The 21,563-nt window shown below is 38.4% G+C and overlaps 1 protein-coding gene across 9 annotated transcripts in view; it reads left to right on the plus strand.

Moving 5' to 3' along the window:
• The window catches only part of LOC136838666 (solute carrier family 49 member 4 homolog), a 72,546-nt gene that overhangs the window by 44,588 nt on the left and 6,395 nt on the right, over nucleotides 1-21,563 (plus strand). For all 9 annotated transcript variants that reach the window (XM_067104016.1, XM_067104017.1, XM_067104014.1 and 6 more), the window contains 2 exons: nucleotides 12,699-12,885; nucleotides 16,806-16,988. In XM_067104016.1, the coding sequence (XP_066960117.1) occupies nucleotides 12,699-12,885; nucleotides 16,806-16,988 (370 nt within the window). The remainder of the gene's footprint in view (nucleotides 1-12,698; nucleotides 12,886-16,805; nucleotides 16,989-21,563) is intronic.

The raw sequence follows: 21,563 nt of genomic DNA on the forward strand, positions 1-21,563 counted from the left end.
CCATTTTCATAGCAGTTCTTCAGAGTAGCTAGAGGCATTTGCTTTAGGACTTTTTCCTCCCCTCTTTAATACACTGAACAAATTTCACTTCTTTTGCCAGATTCACGTTTCTTGTCCTTGTCAACAAAGAGTGAAGTTTTAAAACACCTGTTTCCCTGTCTAATGGCCGAGTTCCCTAACATTAGAGAACAGTGTTTGACCTCTTTCCCCTGTTGAGTTTGTGTTACAAACACAATTTTACTACAGTAAACCCCCTGCATCCAGGGGGATGTGTACCACACACACACACACACACACACACCCGCAAATAGCTAGAACTCGCGAATACTTAGAACCCTTCTAAAAACACTTAGAACCTCCTATTTTAATAGTTCAACCACACAAAAATGAACACTAAAAATGCTTATACAGGTATTATCCTACTTACGATGGGGTTGGGTTCCAAAAGCCCATCGTTTGTTGGAAAAAACGTATCTTGAATATAGCCTAGCCTACACTAGGGTATTCATACCATGTATACATGTATGGAATTATTAATATCAGCTAATTCTGGAGGTTCATGCAGAGTGACTTATGATAATTCAATACAAAGAGAAATTGAATAACAAACAAGAATTAGCTTAGCCTACACTATGGTATATCGTAGGCATATACGGTAGCCTAGCCTACATTATACTGTACTCTATATTCACATGTTGTATCATAAAAACATCAACATAACGAATATGCATCTTTTCCATGGATCTTTTAAAATGTTATGCCTTAATTCACTGTATCCAATAATAGTGTATATATTCTTATATTGCTTTTGTATTATAAATTGCGATCAATGATTTGGTTTGGAAATGTTTACGCAGTGTTTATTTCGCCGCATTTAACTCAGTTCAGAGCACTTTTCTTGCTTCTAGTTAGCATAAATGAATCTCTAGACACTTTATTTACATGGGGCAAGGTTATTTTTCGTTTTACTATACGAAGTGTTTTTAAGTTGAAATATAACTTAAATACATCTCATTGTGAAATTAATTTGGCATTTATTTCGTTAATAAATGACGTTGGCCATTTGGGGGCGTTTGTTTTTTGTAAAAAAATCAAGATTCTGTTCGCTATTTTCACTTGATTTTATCATAATACGAGCTTTACGTATTTATTGTTTATCGGCGTAAAAATAGCAGTAATGTATTCTTTCATGCCCAGTAGTTTTGGTTAAAATACTTTCTCTCCAATTTTAATTACGGTCGAGTTTCATCCATGTTGCCAATGCACGATAATTTATAGTCATTAGCAGCTTGAACGTTGTTTTCTCAGCTTCGGCTGCAACTTGCACCATAAATTTAGCAGTATATTTCCTTGCCGATCTTTTATCCATACTGAATAAGGGTATAATGTAAAAATATATCAGTCCTATTCTACTTAACATCATTTGTACTATAACCTATGGTAATTGTGTATTACCGTACGATGGTTGAAGTACAGGCAAAAGGGCTGTTGTTATCTGATTCGGTGATAAACAAAACAACAGTTTCTCGCTCGGTTGGTTATGGCTGTACTCATTTACGCAAGAGTATAATGTTACTAACAGTATTTATTATTCTCTGTTAAACTAGGAGATGGGATAAAGAGTTGGAGGAAAAGAAGCTGGTCTATTGCAATTTGGTCTCTCTCACTGCCTGATTGTACGCTGCTGCCTGTGCCTGTGGGAAATTTTAAAATATTTTATAAATATTGTTGTATCGGTATTAATTGCTTCTGAGTGTTTTAATAGTTTTATCACAAAAAGTGCATTTAGTCATGAAAATGAGATGAAAATACAGTAATTAGTGAATATTTCTCAGTGAAAAATACCGTGAATGGGTGGATTTTCAGCGAATAATGCATATACAGTATATGTTCCATAGAGAAATCTGCGAATAGGTGAGTCTACGAATTGTGAGACCGTGAATACGGGGAGTTTACTGTATAGTTAGTTTCATGTAATCTGTCCACCCATGGGTGATAATGTAGCACATGATTGGCTGACAATCGTTTTCGATATTGTTGGCTTATTGTGATAGATATTAGGCTATTTCTCCAGCAATATATTTGCATGTACAGTATACACAGGCAGTCCCCGAGTTATGATGGAGATGTGTTTCTACGGCTTGTTGTAAGTCGAAATTCGTCGTAAGTCAGAACCATGATACAGGCAGTCCCCGGTTATTGGCAATCCAGTTTTACGGCGCTTGTCTAGTGACGACGACAACTGGACTTTCGGCATCGATACACACCGACCTCCGGTTATCGGCGCCGATAACCAGGGATCGGCGCTATTATCGGTGATTTTCAGTTATTGTCATGCTGTTGGGAACAGAATCCCCCCCATAACCGGGGACTACCTGTAATCTTGATGATATTTCAGCTCAGGGCCGTAAACAAAGTAGAGACAGTACAATACACACAATCTAGATACAGAAGATAAAATCATAAAAATGACAGTTGGCAATAAATACAGTACTTAACCCATTCCTGTCCAATTGACGTAATATTACGCAACAACCCCCTACTCCCCTTCTTTTCTGACTGACGTAATTTTACGTAAAATTTACCGACATTTTTAAATGCGTGTGGTAGGGGTAAATTTTTTTATTTTCGGACAGTTGGTGGTTTCCATAGGCTAAAGCATACCTTGGACCGTGTAACTCAGGCATCGATACGCCAGGCAAGCAGTCCCTATACTGCGCATGCGCAATTCCCTGGCATAGTAAATTTCTCACAATGAAATCAGCTGATCCTACCCACGTTTCTCTCTCGTATCTTAGATTTTTTTTTATAAAATGTAGGATTACATTATTGGAAACACTGTTTGGTATCCTCTATTTTCTATAAATTTTTAGTTCCTCTACTGTGCATGCGCAAATCCATGGCGTAGTAAAATTCTCACAGTGACATCAGCTGATCGCATTACACGCAGGCCTGGCAGGCCACACTTCTGTCAGAGACCATGCGTACGAGGTTGGGTAAACACGTGTGGCTGTTTACATACAGCGACGTCAATCGAGAACAGTTTCCAACATGCTTTCGCAAAGTTTTTACGGTAAAACTAGCGGAAATTCGTTAGTGCATCACATAAGAGACGTCTGGATTTTAGGCAGGGCTCTGAATCTCATTTTTCATTATCATATATATCGATATTTAGAGAATTTTGTTGGCTTTCTCATAAAAAATAATTCATTCACCTAACTGTTATAGCTTTTGAGCTACGAATGATAATGTTGACAACGGTAACATTTTTTTTTTTCGTTTCGAACAGCTTATAACGTCAAAATGAAACTGTTGCTGTTACCAAAGCCATTTTTCTTGACTCTCACTTTATTCCTCAACCTTTCCTCTACATTTTTGTATATTTACAAAGTAATTTCTATGAAAAAATCCGAGGTAGGGCTCTTCAAAAAAAATGTCTAGCGATAATTCTCACCGTATGCCTGGCGGCGTGCTCTGTTTCTTACCCACTTTTCTATCAATTTTTCACCAACTGGACTTATTCGTTTTTCATTGTTTTATATGTCGATATTTAGAGAATTTTCTTGGCTTTCTCATAAAAAATAATTCATTCGCCTAACTGTTATAGTTTTTGAGCTACGAACAATAATGTTGACAACGGTAACTTTTTTTTTCGTTTCGATCAATTTTTAACGTCAAAATGAAACTGTTGCCGTTACCAAAGCCATTTTTCTTGACTTTCCCTTTATTCTTCAACTTTTCCTCTACTTTTTCGTATATTTACAAAGTAATTTCTATGAAAAATAACCGAGATAGGGCTCTTCAAAAAAATCTTTTTTCTAGCGATAATTCTCACCATAGGCCGGGCAGAGCGCTCTGTTTCTCCCTCTTTTCTATCAATTTTTCACCAACTGGACTTATTCGTTTTCCATTGTTTTATATGTCAATATTTAGGGAATTTTATTGGCTTTCTCATAAAAAATTATTCATTCGCCTAACTGTTATAGCTTTTGAGCTACGAACGATAATGTTGACAACGGTAACATTTTTTTTCGTTTCAATCAATTTATAACGTCAAAATGAAACTTTTCCTCTACATTTTCGTATATTTACAAAGTAATTTCTATTAACCGAGATAGGGCCAAAAAACTTTTTTCTTGACTCTCACATTATTCTTCAACTTTTTTCCTCTTACGTTTTTCATTGTTTTATTATCAAAAGTAAGTTTTGGCTTTCTCATAAAAAATAATCCATTTGCCGAGATAGCTTTTGAGCTCTCGATAATGTTGACAACAGTAACATTTTTTCGTTTCAATCAATTTATAACGTCAAAAAAACTTTTCGTTACCAAAGCCATTTTTCTTGATAATTTTCAATTTTTCCTCTACATTTTCGTATATTTACAAAGTAATTTCTATGGGCAGAGGCTCTTCAAAAAACTTTTTCTGTTTACGCCCGGGCAGAGCACTCTGTTTCTTGCCCTTTTTCTATCAATTTTTCACCAGCTGGTCTTATTCGTTTTCCATTCTTTTATATGTCGATTTATTTAGAGAATTTTTTGTTCATAACGAAAAATATAAAAATAAGTAAAGATTTTTTTCTCATGAAAAAAATAATTCATTTCAAAATGAATGTTGTTGACATTCATAGTTTTGGCTCATGTGCCCTCAGTGATGTGATAACTATACAGATAAAATACAAAAAATAAGTAAAGATTTTTTTTTTATGAAAAATAAATGAGGAATTGCAATCAAACCAGGCATTTGTTTGTGTTACATTGGTATCTTACAGCTTGTTTTTTTTCTTGCAAACACTTTCATGGTTCTCCCAGACAGCCATAAGATGCATCTTCCCATAGTTGTTTGCAGAAACTCTAGATTATTAACCTTTTACCTCTTATATGGCCACTGTATTCCTGTAGAAAAATCATAGTGCAAATGTCAGTGGGTGGTTCTGTCATCTTACTTGGCAAAATTTGTTACAATGTTTTGACCAATGTGTGTGTTATTGCACACACTGTACCTTTATCAAAATGCAATCAAACCAGGCTACAGACTTCATTTTTTCGTAAACAGAGTGTTATTTCTCTCCTGAAATCCAGGTGGGAAAGAGTATCCTCCACAAGATGGCATTGCAAATGCCAAACAGCAACCAAAAACAAATTAAGAGCATTGGGAAACAGTGGCCAGTACCATTTCTTACCCCTGATCCCTGGTCGGTATGTGGCCAAAAGACAATCCATTAGATCTACTCCGCCCATTCCCTCACTGTACTATTTGTGTACAAAATATGGCTGTTCTACCTTAGTTTTGGGTGTATTCTTTACACAACGAGTAGCTTCTTGAAGGGGCAAGTGAGTCTCATGGTTACTTGCAATCATCACAATAGAGTTGTCATTCCATTTACACACCAAAACGTTCTCCATCACAGTGAAAATCAAACTCTCTTTTGTGATTTTCTTCATGACTGCATTTGGTTTCATCAACTTGGCAGCACCAACAGTCTTATTATCTCGAACAGTGCCAGTAGCCTTGATGTTCTGCTCAGTAAGGGACTTCAACAGAGCTTACGATGTAAAGAAGTTGTCTAAGTACATTTCATGTTTAGTGACTTGAACAAGACTCAATGGTCGACATCATATCATTCACGACACAGGTTCCAAGAGAAAGTTTTGCCTGATCGGGTTCTTTACCTCAGCAGAGCTTTAGCTTATATGGGTAGCCATCACTGCCACAAAGCACCCATATCTTGTAGCCAAATCTAATTGGCTTGCCCTGGATGAACAGTTTTGCAGAGTGTCGACCCTAGTATGGCACCATGGATTCATCCATGCTGAGTTTCTCATGGAAAATCCATGCTGAGTTTCTCATGAAAAATACTGTAACTTTTGAGATTTTCATTCAAGATTGTAGAGGGCTCAATTTTGCCGAGTTTATTTCCTTCTGGAAGATTGTTGTTGTCGACAATGTGTATGGTACTTTTCAAGGCTTGAAACCGGTTGCGAGTCATAGCAGAAGCAACAACTGGAACTCCAAGATCAGGGTGAGTGGACCAGTAGTGCCTTTCTTCTGGCAATCTGTGGTAGCCAGAGTAATAAAATGCCAAGAAATGCCCTAATTTCATCATGGGTGACGCTGAAATGTGGCAGGTATATGTCCCTCCTGGCATACAGATTCGTATGAGTAACAATCGTGTCCAAAATATATGGGGTGAAAATACATGTCCAGAGCTGGTATGGGGAATAATGAACTAGATCAGGAAAAGAATCTTAAAGTGCCTTTATGGGATTATTTGGCAAATTACACCTAAATTCAGACTTCTTTTACCAAAGTGAGGTATGAGATGATATAGGTGATATTAGATGACGCAATAACATAATGTAAGCAAACCATACTATTGCATCATACACTGGTGAAGCATGTACCAGTGTCACAAACCAACCAGATTGTGATGAGTGTAGTGTTGTTTGTGTGTATGAGCTTACTTATAAATGGATGTTTATATTTGCATGCATCAGTATATATATACACACTTACATATATATACATACATACATATATGTATATATATATATATACATATATATATATATATATATATATATATATATATATATATATATATATATATATATATATATATATATATATATATATATATATATATATGTATGTATGTATGTATGTATGTGTGTCTTAGTCTGTGTTACTGTGACATGACACAATGTTCATTTTAGGTAAATTTTTGTTCCCATGATCATAGTGTTTCCATGTGGGAACAATCAAATATCAAACTATCTTACTGCTTTATTGTGATTGAAATTTTTCTAATATGTGATCATATATCTTCGTATGGGTCTGCTAAGTGGTAATAATACCCCCAAAAAATCAAACTGTAAATTTGTTACCAATTTGGTGCTCTTCTAATCCAGGAGACTAAAAATGGCAAAATTTACTAAAATGTCCGAAGAGAACACTGCCGTTTGCAAATAGTCAGAGCAAAAGTAACTTGATAGTGTCAGACCTTGGCCTTTACTGTATCCCCAGATATTAATACTTTTCAAATTATTTTACTGAAACAGGGTGAAATCAAGGATACAAATTTTGTTCCCACATGGGAACGCTGGGAGGATAAAGGTTAAGGACTCAGGACAGGAGGGCTCCATCTCCTGTCCTACGATGACTGCCTCGGCTTTCACTATGCCTCACCTGCACAGATGTGACAACAACATAAGTCGGCAGCCATCTTCATTACACTCCATGTCTGTGCAAGATAAGTGTTCATCCCAGTCCCATGCCTTTTTGTTAGGGAAAGTGAATGGGTTTGAGGACTCACAGCATCTACCAAAAATAGGTTTTTCCTACGTCAAAACCTGATTTTTTATAGCGTAGCTGCTGTTTGTCCTCAAAGGAGCTTATGAAAGAAATTGACAGTTGATGAAATGGCTTAGCTAGCTCCTACTAAATAAACCCCAACAACCCAGATTAATTTTTGGTCCGAGGTATAGTCACATGTCAGTAACCATTTTCTTTATTCCACCCATAGGGTTTGGCAGTAAAGAAACAATACAGGAACCAATATATGTACTATTCTTTGTGGTTCAAAAATTACTTAACTAATTATGTCGGGTCTGGTTGTGGGATTATTGCACCCTCCCCAGAAATATCTCAGCATGACTACCACACTCATGGCAATAGTGTTTCAGGAATTTTTTGTTCAAGATAAAGTCACAGGTTATCAGCCGTTTTATTTATTACAGATACCCATTAGGTTCTGGCAGTAAAGAACAGGAGACATACAAACCCATAAATATATCATCCATTGTGGTTCTACAGTGACTTGCATAATTAAGTCGGATTATTGTGCCTCACCGATTCAGGAATACTGCCTCTAATCACCACTCCGTACACTTGAAGGCTTCTGCAAAGGAAACATTTCCAAAGAACGTTAACAAAGGACTCACCTTTTGGATGCCATGCAACTTAGGAAAGGAGTGAGGGTCTGCCTTTTTTGAGGACTCACAGCAGCTACCAAAAATAGGTTTTCCAGTGTCAAAACCTGTTTTATAAATCAGCATGTTTATGACCTATATCAGAAGGTGTGAGGGTGCTTTTGTATAAATAAGCATTCAGATATATTACGGAAGAAATAGTTTGCATCTTTATCACAAAACTCATACAGTATCAGAAATATGGATTTCAGCTAATCATGGGCTAGGTATGCATATTGCCACATGGAATGAAATAGACTACAGTCATCTTGATGGGCATGGGTTTGGGTACCCATCAGAGAGAGAGGAGACTTCTTACTTTTGCAAAAACTGAAGGACAAGTACTTTTTAGCACCGATTCTTCATAGCTCTTAGAAGTACCTTGACTGCCTAAGGTGGAATTGTGTGCCTGTTCACAGTGCTGTTCCAGGCTGGTGGCAGCCTTTTTCCAAGAATATTTCATACTGTCAGCCCATAATTTGGCTTAGGGTCTTATTAGGATCTTTGCTTATCACAATACCCGTACATTATAGAGTCATAACACCTTTAAGAACTGACTCCTTCAGATCTTGATGAACTTGTCACATTTACATCACAGAGGGAGGTATGTGATCAATAAAGTGAAGCTCAGCATCATCCCCAGCTTGCAGTGTTGTAGATTTGTGGAGCTCTTTGAAGGGACAAACTACTGCCAGTGAGGTTTACAAGTAGTAGGTTTGAATTTTGGCAAAACAGTAATATGTGAAAGGAAAACGACAAAAAACACAAGCCTTATACAATTACTGTATTTGCAAAAAACTCGTGCATTAGACAGTCAGATTTTGTGATAGTACCAACCAACCTAACCAATCAGCTGACTTAAATCTAATATATGCATACAGCAAAAATAAATTACTTTCTCTTTTTATTTAAATTTTGATGGCTATCAAAGAAAACACAAACACAGTCAATTCTTTCTCAATCTAAATACCTTAACCGAAGTAACCCAAATGACAGCCAGTTTTTTCCGTAACATAAATGCCTTAACCTAATGATAACAGTGAAGTATGTTAAGTTTTTCCCTAACTTACATATCTAACCTAATAATAACACAATGGAGTACACAATTTTATCCTTTTTCAATACTTATTTCTGTCATAGCACCAACCAGAGAAACAGACAGTGACAGAAAACACCACAGTGCTGGTAAACAATCATGCTCAACCAAAGTTCAATTTATAGTAAATATACAGAAATCGTCAAACCCACTACAACCAAATTCAATGGGTCCAGTCTTCCTGTTTTTAAAGATACAAAGAATACTTCCCAGTGGTAATTCACATGACATTGAGATCACAGATATGAAGTCTCAGTTTGCATTTAATCATGATGTTTTGGTGCATGACTGTAATCTTGGTTTATGGTTACAAGTTCACAAACAGCTGCTTTTCACACACTGGAACTCTTTGTTTTTCACTGTCTCATGAACTCTGTTTTCCACTGTCTCATCATTACACTGCAAGAACTGAACAAATCACAAGCAAGCCCCAGTCTAAGGAAACCCAATGAAAAAAAGAAAGCAATGAACCTCTCAGCTATTATTCCTGAAATGAGAAAGGTATCAGTTAGAGTTGGAAACAGCTGTATAGGAACTCTTTCTTTTTACTTCATATTGGTTCACCGGACTGTCACCTCAGATGAAGAGATTGGTTCCCTTCTGATGGGAGGGATCTCAAAGTCAAGGAATTAGTCCATCCTCAACATTAGATTTGAACTTTCAGGTTTCAAGGTAATGAGGGTGGGTGTCCGATACATCAGACACCCTATTCCTCATTCTACCCGAGAGGTGTCGCTCAAAAGTCCAGAACACTTTTTTTTTTTTTTGGACCTGTGATGCTATCCAACAAATTGCGTAGTCACTCAAACTCTGTTTTGTCAGCTGTACCTAAGCCTGGTGTAAGTCTGGAGTTGGAAGTGGAATGACTAAATTCCATTCCAAACTTATTCCTTCTTTCAAGAGCAGCATCTGGGCAGAAGCACATACTGAAGTTGGGCAGGGTACAGGTGATAGAACTTCAGGCATCCTTTCCCAGTCAGTTACTGGGAGGTGTCTCCCTCATCCTCTGTTATAGCAAGTAGGGGAGGGGGCTAGGTATAGTTTGGTCCAGCACCCATTTGTGGATTTTACAAGGACCAAACTGCCTTCCAATAGGAAGATGTCGTGGTTTTCAAATGGTTTCCTTTCTTGAAGAACCCCTTGTCACCTTAGAAGGGGTACTCAGGCCAACAATTTTGTCAGTGGCAAGGATGCAGGAGTCACGACCTTCCTTCTTTGCAAGGCAACTAGGATCACTGCAATCCCATGGTGGTTCTCAGCTCCAGTCAGTTGAATGGGACCTCCCACCTATGGAGTAAGTTTCCTATATAAAATGCCATGATTTTTATTCCAGTAGGAACAAAAAATATTGCATCAAAATTTCTATTTTTCCAAGGTGCACAAACCAGAGCCTTTTATATTTAGTCCCACCTCAGGTGCCCATTCAGTCCCCGTGAATAACCAGTGTAAATTTGAAATAAAGATTTTAATTTGACTTTAAGTCTGCAGCCGAAGGAAAAGTGAATGCAACGGTTGATGGGTGAGAGATACTCCCTACTTGACCCCCATCACCATGCATTAACCACCTTGTGAACTGCCTTGTTACCAAGTTTCAACCATTTTCCAGCCTATGCTGGAAGATACTCCTATATTTATGTAAATATACAAAACAGCCTTTTAAGGTTCTGGTTTGTATACTGTCATTGGTAATGACTATTTTGGCTATGGAGGGGTACTAATGAAAAGGAAAATTTCCTTTTTAATAAGCACGTGATGTGTGGGTGTCCAGTATGGTGTTGTCCTGGGTCGTCCTTTGCCTTACGGTATCACGTCATCCCCTTGAGAGCCCAAGTGGTCTCCAATAAACCGGGTAAATTCAATGCCTGCCGATGCAGGATTTCATTTTCAATGTTCATGAATCTTCCAGTCTGGCTTGGACTAGTGAGCAGTTTTCTGATAATCCAATCAGCAAGCAGAAATTAAAGGTATCGACATAAAAGGAAACAATGATCATCTAAAGTGTCATCATTAGCCTTGCCCCATTTAGTGGTATATAAGCTCCCATAGGATAGCCCTAGTAACGACCGACAGAGAAGACAGATGATGCAGTAGGGAGGACAGAGGACAGTGGTTCCAGTACAGAGGACAAAGGATAGAAAGAGAGAAGCACTACACACTATACCTGCTGGTGAAAGTCTGTCAGATGGAATGGAGTGGGATATGTGTAGGATAAAGGCCAAAGGCCTAGCACTAGGACCTATGAGGTCATTCAGCACTGAAAGGGAAACTGAGATTGGAGGTTTGAAAGGTGTAACAGAAGGAAAAGCTTGCAATTGCACTGTGAAACAATTGTTAGGAGAGGGTGGATAGGAAGATAGAAGAAAGATAATATGAATGGAGGTACAGTAAAAGGAATGAAAGGGGTTGCAGCTAGGGCCCAAAGGGATGCTGCAAAGGGCTTTAAGTAATACAGTGCACCACATGAGGTGCACTGACGGCACTACCCTCCGTAGGGTTCTGTCAGATGGTTTGGTTCGACAGTGGCACCTTACCTACACTGCCTTTTGGAAGTTAGCTCTGAACTCTGTGCAGATAAGCCATCAACACTTTCATTTCTTCTCATCAATCTGTACCCTGGAATCGAAGGACAATTCAGAAGATACGTAAATATGTTTTGTAGTTCTACCTTTCACACCATTCCCTCTATCTTCACCTACTTTGTTTCATTTTCATGGTTAAGTGAATGCAAGTCTTTTTTCACTCTGTGTTTCATTTTTATTCTTTGCTTTATTAAGAAAAATTAGAAACAACCTGACAATTGTAGTCCAAATTGTAACTGATACATAGGGAAAATACAAATTGTTTTTCAGAACATTATCTTTATCTGTCCCCAATGGTTTCTAACCATTTACCTGTCCATTCTACTTCAGCTCTACCTTGAACTAATTTTTAGTTCTGGTTTCACTAGACTGCTGAGTCAAGTTCTAAATTGAAATCAGATTAAGTACCAACCCTATGATTTTCCCAAGATGTGGCTCAGTGGTAAACTGCCATTGTATAATGTAGATAGGCTTAATAATGAACTTTTATTAAAAAATTTAAGTCTTACTACTGTATTTGCCCTAACTCTTCCAATTTTTCATGAATTGGCAAATTTTAGCATGAGTTTCATGTGTAGTTTAGAATGAATAGTTCTGCATTCATTGCTGAAGATTTGAGATTTTTCACTTACCCTTAAAATAGAGAACTGGTGATCTTTTTCATCTCAGATGTTTTCCATGCATTCAGTCCGTCTTAGAAGCTTATGTGTTGATTATTATGATGTTAGATTTTAATCTCTCATTTAGGTTTAGAAGAATAGATTTTAATCTCTCATTTAGGTTTAGAAGAATGTTTAGTTTATTTAATTTTACATATAGATGTAAAGCATATGTGAGAAACAGTTGAATATTGTACAAACCAAGTCCAGATAAAGACTGCCAAATGAAGTGGTGAAAGACAAGTCAGATCATTCTGAGCAAGATTGGAACAGTGAGACATGTACAGTCATACTTATCTTTATTACTTTGTTTAGTGTACTTTCTCACTTTATTACCAAATATCTGGTAAGTGCAATTGAAAGTAACACTTCAAATGTTTTCTTTTTTGTTTAAGGATGAAGCCAGCATGATGGGTATGTATGTGACCTTTGGTGGCGTAGTGATGGCACTTATTGCTGCAAGAATCTCGGATCTTCTGTTTGGGTATATGAAACTTACCATCATATGTTTAATGGTTGTTGCCACTGGAGGGTTTACTTGGTTTTTGCTCATCATGAATCAGTGTCTTCCATATAACAAAGGTGTAGTATACCAGGTTTTTCATTTTTTCAATGTCTAGAGCAGTAATAACTATCATTTTGACTTATTGTTGGTTTTGATCATAGTATATGGTTGCAATGCTGTTTACTGAATATATTTTTTCTAGTGGTTGGATCATGTAAAGCCAGGCTTAAAAATAACTGCTAGTGCAGTAGAGCCGGTAGCACTATTTAGATATCATTTCCTGAAAAAATGCTTTAATTTAGGACACCAAACAAAGGAATCCTTGAATTTTAAGAGCAATTTTGACCTTTCAAAAAGGAAATGCTGCATTTCCTTGTGGGCTGGGTTTTCAAAGAGTTGAACACTTGTGTACCTTTGAAGCTTAATTAAGATAGAATCCTAAAGAAAACTGTCTCCACCACATGTAGTTTTGGAATGAGAGTTCTTATATTGACACTGTAGTTTGAGTTTTGTTTTTGTGGATATCAGCTGTATGGGAAGGGTTAGATGTTTTGCTCACTTCAGTCAGCCTTTCTCTACACGTTCTTTAGTTTGGCTTTTGCAGAGGAAAAGTCTTGGCTATGGTTGTAATTGTTGCTAATGCTAGACCTACATTTTTAAGGATAATTATAAATAAGATATGAGGAAAGAAAAACTTTGTGATAAGAGATGAAGAAAGCCATTTTATTTTTTTTAACTTAAGATCTGATCTCTGACTCAACTGTGGGTGAAGATTGCATGTTACCATGGAAGCAGAGTAATTTTTTATTTGAGGCCATAATTTTTTTTTTTTTTTTTTTTTTTTACTATCTGTTTGTAGTAAAGTAAGAAATTATGTACATTGTCATTTCAACTTAACAGATTTCATTACTTTACGGACCGATTGTCTCTGGCCGAAAGTACTTTAAAGACTTTTGGTTTTTGTGTGATTATCTTTTGTGTGGTAAAATTTTTAACTAGAGGGTACAGTTTAGTTACATAATGTAATTAGCCTGCTATACAGTGTTAAATTCATGCTTAAATAATATTTTTAAAAAGTGTAAGTATTACTTTATTTGGCAACCTGGTGCTAAGAAATTCTGAGATGTTTGTTAAATCAAGTTTAATTCCATGCATAAATGCACTGTACCTGTATTTCAGAACAATCACACTACTGCAAATCATTGTTAATAAAATCTATAAAAACAGTTTGTATGTGAATGTTATAAAAGTGATTCTGTCTTACTGTTTGAAAACATGCTCTGAAATTCTAACAGTATTCATTTGCAAAAAGTCAAATAATATAGTTGTATCTAAAATAATATTAATTTTGATAAAACTCTTGACTTCCAATTATACAGCACTTATTATTACCATCTCATCACAAAATGTAAATATTGTGATCATGTGCAGTTTGTTTTCATGTGCAGTTTGTTTTCTGGTAATGTTTACATTCTCAAAATCACCTGATCAAACTGATGCCATTACTGTTAGTTGCTAAATGAAGCATAATAGGGGGAGACATTTTTTGTAAATTAGTAAAGCTTTTTTAAAAATGCAGCTTATCTTTTTGTCTATATCAACAAATTTAAAACGAAGTAAAACTGTCTATATCAACAAATTAAAACGAAGTAAAACTGTCATTTCATCAGTTTCAGACATCACTTTCACCTGTCCAAAACATTTTGCAGCCTGCACTTTATTCATTTCTTCAGCCACAATTACAACCTGTGGCTGTAGCAACATACTTTCTTGAGAACTTTGTCCTCGTTGCATGAAGGATTCATTTCTTCTGCCACAGTCACAACTTGCAGCTTTAGCAATATACTTTCTCCAGACCTTTTTCTTTATTGCATGGAGGATGAAGCAAAAATTAATTTCATTTTTACTTATAAAAGTCACCATTGAGAATTAGCAAGTTTTAACAAGACAGCTGTATAAACGTGATAGTTACGGTAACTGACATAGGCAAACAGCTGTTTTTTTGGGGGGGGTAATTTGTTTCTGTCAATACTTGCTGCTGTCTGTGCCTATGTTGTGCTGAGTGGTGTCATTGAAAAAGTATATGGTTGTTAATTATAAAAAATAGTAATGATTAGCAAAGCCACAAAGTTTGGTTAGCCTGGTTGAATATATGTTAACTTGCATTAGCCAGTTTGTATATGTGCGTGCATATACATACACACACACGCATTAAGATAAACTACCACTTACCATGTAAATAGTTTACACAGAGAAGGTACACAGAGAAGGCGAGAGAGAAAGGCAAGCAAATGCATAGCAAGTCATAAAGTTAAAATTATACAGTATGTTTGTCACACTGCATTACTGCATGAGGTATATACAGTACCTTACTGCATTAAGTAGACGTCAATAGAAATGCTGTACCAGAGAAAAAGAAGGGAGGGTTTGCACAGTGAGTGCGTGGTGTTTTGTAACTTAGGTAAAACAAAGATTTTTGTAGTCTTTTTATATACTACACGATTCATGTTGATAAAACCATGGTAGGCAATAGGTAAAAGGAGTTAGGGTATGAGGTAGCCTGTATGTGCTTGAATACTGAATTGCAATCCGAGTTATGTGAAAAATCGACTTATGACGTGCATGCAAGAACTTAACCCTGTTGTAACTCGACACCTACCTGTATTAAAGTAGCTCAAGGGTACTGTATTTTGTTGGCTATTTACCAATCTTTGTTAATTAGCAGATTTTGTTACTTACTGGTAGGGGCATACCCCCAAACTGTTTGTTAAGTTAGGTGTCGCTGTCTTATTTTTGTGCATCTTTTCCATTCAAAAACATAGCCATAAGGCTTGATTGTATGTTAGCTGTATTCATCCCTACTACTGTCCATACAGTAAAGGGTCATTGCCTTGATGCATCTTCTCCAACCATTTATGTCAAAAGTATCTTCTCTCATCAGATCCTTCATCAACAAACCCACCTTCACTTTATCATGCCATTTAATCCTCTGCCAAGCTCTTGACCTTACTATCTGCCTTTACCATCAAAATCTCAACTATCTTATCATATCAGTAAGCTTCACCGGTATGGTACTTAAAATTTCCTTGTTTTTAAAGCTTCTCACATAGTAATTTAACAATTCCCCCTTAGTATCTTTCTTGTTAGCTTCAGTTTTTGCTCTTCTTAATGCTCATGTTTCTGAACTATTCATCATCATTGGCAGATTATGATACAACAAATCACATTTGTAGTATATTTGGCATTCTTTTGTCACACTTCTACTACCACCTCCATCCATTTCCCCCAAGTCGCATTTAACCTACATTCAACCTCCATTTCACACCCTCCTGATTTGAAGTAGATCCTGACTATTCAAAATTCTATACCAGTTTTAATTCTAGGCCTCTTCTATCTTGTATAATTAACTTGTCCCCTCCCTGCTTGCTGGACACTATCTGCATTTTTACCCACATTTACTTTCATGCCACCTTATTCAAGTTATTTGTGCCAATCTCTCACCCTTCTTTGCAATTCCTCTTTCATTGCTGTAACAACCAGATGATCTGCATGTAACATTTCCCATAGTTTTGCATTTCTGATCCCACCACTCAGTACATCCATAACCAGTACTAACAGAAATGGGCTAAGAGCTAATCCTTGATGTAAACCAACTCTTGACTTTAAACATTTTGGTTTTTAGACAGGCTTTTATTACTGCTGTTCTTGTTCTGTTATGCATGATTTCAGCCGACTCTCCCAGTACTTAGTTTCCTCTCTTTGTCAAATACCAAAATACTACCTTCCTTGGTATTATACTAGATTATACGTCAGCATCAGTTATGAAAGCAGTGAAAACAATTTATTATTTAATGTAATATACCATTAGAATAGACAATACTATATTTATACCTTAATTGCAGTAATATTCAAGTATTTTCAGTCAAGGTGTAAGCTTGATTGAAATATAATTGTATATTTACTAATACTGACCATTTCTCTCTTATTTTAATTTCAGTGTTCTTGTTCGTTAGTGTAATAATAGGGTCATCTTTCAATTATGCCTGTTCACCACTTTTCTTCGAGTTGGCTGTAGAGTTGGCTTACCCTGTATCAGAGGGCGTTGTTGGTGGATTTCTTACCTTGTGCTGGAATGTTGTTAGTGTCATATTCCTGTTGACAATGCAGATGCCTATGGATAGTAAGTTACGAGGTTTACTTGTTTATTTTTAAGACAATGATTTAGCATTATTATTTCATCTTTATGTCCATTATTAGTTGCATTGTGTCATTTCCTGACTTGATAATGCATAATGAGGCTGACATGCTTGATTTTCATAATTAGCATTATTTAAAAAGACAGGGTAAGAAATTGCATGATTCTTGAATAACACTTGCCATAATTACTCGCAATATGTTCAAAAGTTCTGCATCAACGTCAGGTCCAACTTTGCTTCATACTATCAGTGGTATTCAAAATTTAGGAATTTAACTAGAAAATACAAAATTTAGAAATGGCCTGTTCATGGACATAGGGGGTTGTTAAGAATCTCCTGGTTTATGAAGCTGGTCATGGAAATAAGGGGATTGCTAAGAAACTCCTGGTTTATGAAGCTAAGGGTAAATTGAAATATAGCCAATTTTTAGCTACAGTATTTGTATTTTTCCTAACATACGAACCAGAAGTTCTATACAAAGGATTTAGCTTGTGTTCGCTAGCTGGAACAGCCACTTATCTTTCAGACAAGGTGGTTTAACTATCGACAGGTAGGGGCAAGCCCCACCTACATATCAGTCTGCACTCCACTTTGCTTTCCAGCCCAGGTACCAGAGAAAGGGGGCTGAGGTGGGCCATTAATGTAAAAAACTTAAGGTTGTTATGTTAGGAAAAATACAAATTACTTTAAAATTTGCTGTTTGTTCCTACACAAATACAAACCTTCATTCTTTACATGTGAGATTTACCCATTGGTGGGAGCGGTCTGTGTATTTATTTCTGGTGATAGAAATTCATTTCTCGCTATAATGTGGTTCGGATTCCACAATAAGCTGTAGGTCCCGTGGCTAAGTAACCAATTGGTTCTTAGCCACGTAAAATAAGTCTAATCCTTCCGGCCAGCCCTAGGAGAGCTGTTAATCAGCTCAGTGGTCTGGTAAAACTAAGGTATACTTGACTTTTAACTCTCTGAACCAACTGGTTGGGTCTACCCATCCAGGAATACCTTCCTGGCGCAGAAGAACAAAGAAAGAAATCATGCACCTCAAGCGTGTTGAACATATGGTATATTACAGATGCTAGATTTCTGGGCATAAAGTAATGAGCTTGCTTTCATTGCCTTGTTAAAGGCTGAAAGAAACAGTATGTGTTGGAGACAATAAAACTTGCTATTAAAACCAATGGGTTTGTTTCAGTGTCTATCCATCTCTCCCCTTGTCAAGAGAGAGGGGGGCCGGGACATGCATTCAATTAATCTACAAAACCAAAATGATGTTGGACAAGACATCCCTGCCATGCAACTCTCCTGCAATCCTCATCAGTCCAGCACATATCGACTCGCTACCTGACACTTGGCCCTACAAGAGAGAAAGGTGAAAGATCAAAGGAGTGAGACCAGTCACACACACACACTCCCTTGTTTACCGAATACCTTAGATGAGATGCTGCTTGTCCCCTTAGGGGAGCCGAGTGAAGCACAACTTGTTGGGCAGCTACCACAGGACCCAAGGAAGATGTGTCCAAGGACTTGTGGGCAATGTCCCAAAGGTAGAACGAAGTGAATGTGGTGTGAAGCAACCACACCCTTGCGCATAAGAACTGTTGAGTGGACAGGTTCTGGAATGCCAGGGATGGGGCGATGCTCCTAACTTGTGAGCTCTTGCCTAGACTGTACCCATGTCTTCCCAGCCGGATGATGAGTACGCCTGTTTGATTATCTCAGGCAGCCAGAAAGTGATCATGTTCTTGGGCACCTCTTTTTCGGTTGAGCAAGTACATTACTTAGCACAGAGTCATCAGCACTCAGGCCTGGGATGTTGAGAAAACTCAAGATAGTCCCGGAGCACCCTAACTGGACACAGTAGCACCTCATCCTGATTACTACCTACAAAGTCCCCTCAGTACAACAGCACCCTAAGTGGATACTGTAGCATCTCATCCTGATCACTACCAACAAAGTCCTCTAGGGAGGGGATGGAAAAGGACTTGAATCTGACATCAGGGACTGACAAATTACAAGCCTTTGCCATGAATTCTGGGACAAACTTGAACATAACTGATCGCCATCCCTTCGAATGCTTAACATCAAAAGAAAGGCCATAAAATTTCCCTACTCTCTTTGCCAAAGCCAGGGCAAGCAACAAAACACTCTTCAAAGTAAGATTCCTGTGTGACAACTCTCAATGGTTTGCACAAAGTATGAGTTAGGCTCTTCAAAATGAGAGTCATGTCCCACTCAGTAGGCCTGCCTGAGTTCCCTGGGTGGGCAAGGCTGCTTGAATTTTCCCAGGAGCTTGGAGATCTACAAGGAAGAGAGGTAGACTCCTTTAAACCTAAGGACTTGGCCAGGGATAGACCTGTAGCCCTTAATGGCCAAGACAGAGAGAAGCTTCTCACAACAAAGAAAGACAAGAAAGTCTGCCACTTGCTGAAGAGTAACTCCGACTAGAGTGAGATTCGGGGTGATCAGCTCCTGTTGATCACCCAACAAAACGGAGGAAAAGTGTACACTACTAGATTGTCTCATGGATGCTGGAAGGCGTCTTCCATCACAGCTCATCGGTCCGGCACTATGAAACAGAACACTGGGAGCTTTCTATTGTACTGGGTTGCAAACACATTGATACTAAGACCCCCTCAAAGCACAAAGAGTCTCTGCAATGTCTTGGTGTAGAAACCATTCTGTCCCTATCGCCAAACTCTGGTGGCTGAGCTTGTCCACCACTACGTTCTGAGAACCCGTAATGTAACTGGTTGACAGCTCTGCCAAGTGCGCTGCCGCCCACTCATGCACCTGCACCATCAACTTGTGAAGCTGGAAGGACACCAGTCCCCCGTGCTTGTTGAAGTATGTAACCACTGTAGTGTTGTCAGTCTTCAACACCACAGACTGTCCTATCATTCGATCCTGAAAACTCTTGCTGTACCAGAAACGCGTTTTAATTCCAGGACATTGATTTGGAGGTGCTTGTCGTTCTGGTCCCACACACTTGAAACCAACAACTCTTCCAGATGTGCACCCCATCCCTCCTTACTTGCTCCAACAGAGGAGCAGGAGAGTCCCTCGCTGGAGACCAAAACTCCTTTAACTTCCACTGAAGGAAGCGGAGGTGAAGACACCCATGAGGGACCAACTTCTTCAAAGACAACAGGTGACCCAGAACGACTTGCCACTGCCGAGCAGGTTGTTCCTGTTGAGACAGGAACTTCTGTGCTACCCTGAACTTGCTGATATGAGAATCCAAAGGTAAGACTCATTGCTGCTATTTCTGTTAGCATGTCCTGGTACTTTGCCTTCTGCTTGGGCATGAGATCCAACTTCTCAAAGTTGATCACTACACCTAGGTCATGACAAAACTTGAGGAGGCAATCTGTCTCAAAGCAACTGTGGCAACGGGCTTACCAGGGCCAATCAATCATCCTGGTACCTCATAAAATGTATCCTGAGCAAATGGGCCCAAGCTGAAATCAGCATCCTGGGGGGGGGAGGTAGCTTAGACCTCTGGGGATCCTCTAGGTCCTGAGGGACCTTTCCCTCCAGAACCCCTTCAGGTAGTTAAGAGCAGGATTTTCAGGAGGCTGTTTTGGTCATTCATGAGCGCAGTAATCTTGGGGAGGTGACACCAGCTTCTCACTTGCCCACAGTTTCATCAGCAAGAGCTAACCTTGGGCACTGCTCCAGAAGCAAAACCATTGGTCAGGTTGCCTTGGTCACAGTTAGCTCAGGGTGTCAAGGGAGGTGAATGTTGGGATGAGACATGAAACAGGCTTATCTAAAATATATTTTCTTTATTAGGTAAGGTTACAATGCAACAAGGACATTGTTTATGAGCAATCAGACTCGGAGAGGGGAAGCAGCATACTGCTATGCATTGGATTTGAATGTGTTCGGTTGCCACTTATCAATAAATATGTAATGCAAGAATACAATTGCCACATCAATAAATATTATTATATATATAGGAGGCGAGAATACATTATGCAGTGACAAATACACGTTGCATATAGATTACACAGTATCTACACCTCCCTCCCCCTTCACGCTCGTAGTTCAATCTCGAGCGGGTTCTTCATATGGAAAACCTGGGAAAGCTACATGGGGCTGTATAGGAGGGCTGTCGGAGGACACTTTTGTGTCCATGTGAAGGTCCACAGGGATGTGAAGTAGAGTGTCAAGGCCAGGGCTTGGTATACTGGGTACAGGAAGCACCAGTTCCTCCAGTATACTCGTCCGCTGGGGAGAAGTACTTCTTAGTCCTCTGACCTGCTGTGGCTCATGATGGTCACGATCTTTTCCAAATGGTGAGAAGTCGTATCATGGATCCTGACTGACTGTCCAACTTCTAGCCTGGGTAGGGGACTTGCATGTTGATTGTATGACCTCTGTACAAGTTCAGCTCTGGTAGCAGCACAGTGACCACTGTCCTCGGCTTTCTCGAACCATTCCTGCAAGAATGACTGAGGATGAGTAGGCATACAGGAGCAAAGTGGGTGGCCATATAAGATTTTTGCAGGGGAGCGGCCCGTGAAGTTTGGAGTGTTCCGTAACTCCAAGAGGCC

This window comes from Macrobrachium rosenbergii, chromosome 5, assembly GCF_040412425.1.
Source record: "Macrobrachium rosenbergii isolate ZJJX-2024 chromosome 5, ASM4041242v1, whole genome shotgun sequence".
In the NCBI taxonomy this organism is placed as follows: domain Eukaryota; kingdom Metazoa; phylum Arthropoda; class Malacostraca; order Decapoda; family Palaemonidae; genus Macrobrachium; species Macrobrachium rosenbergii.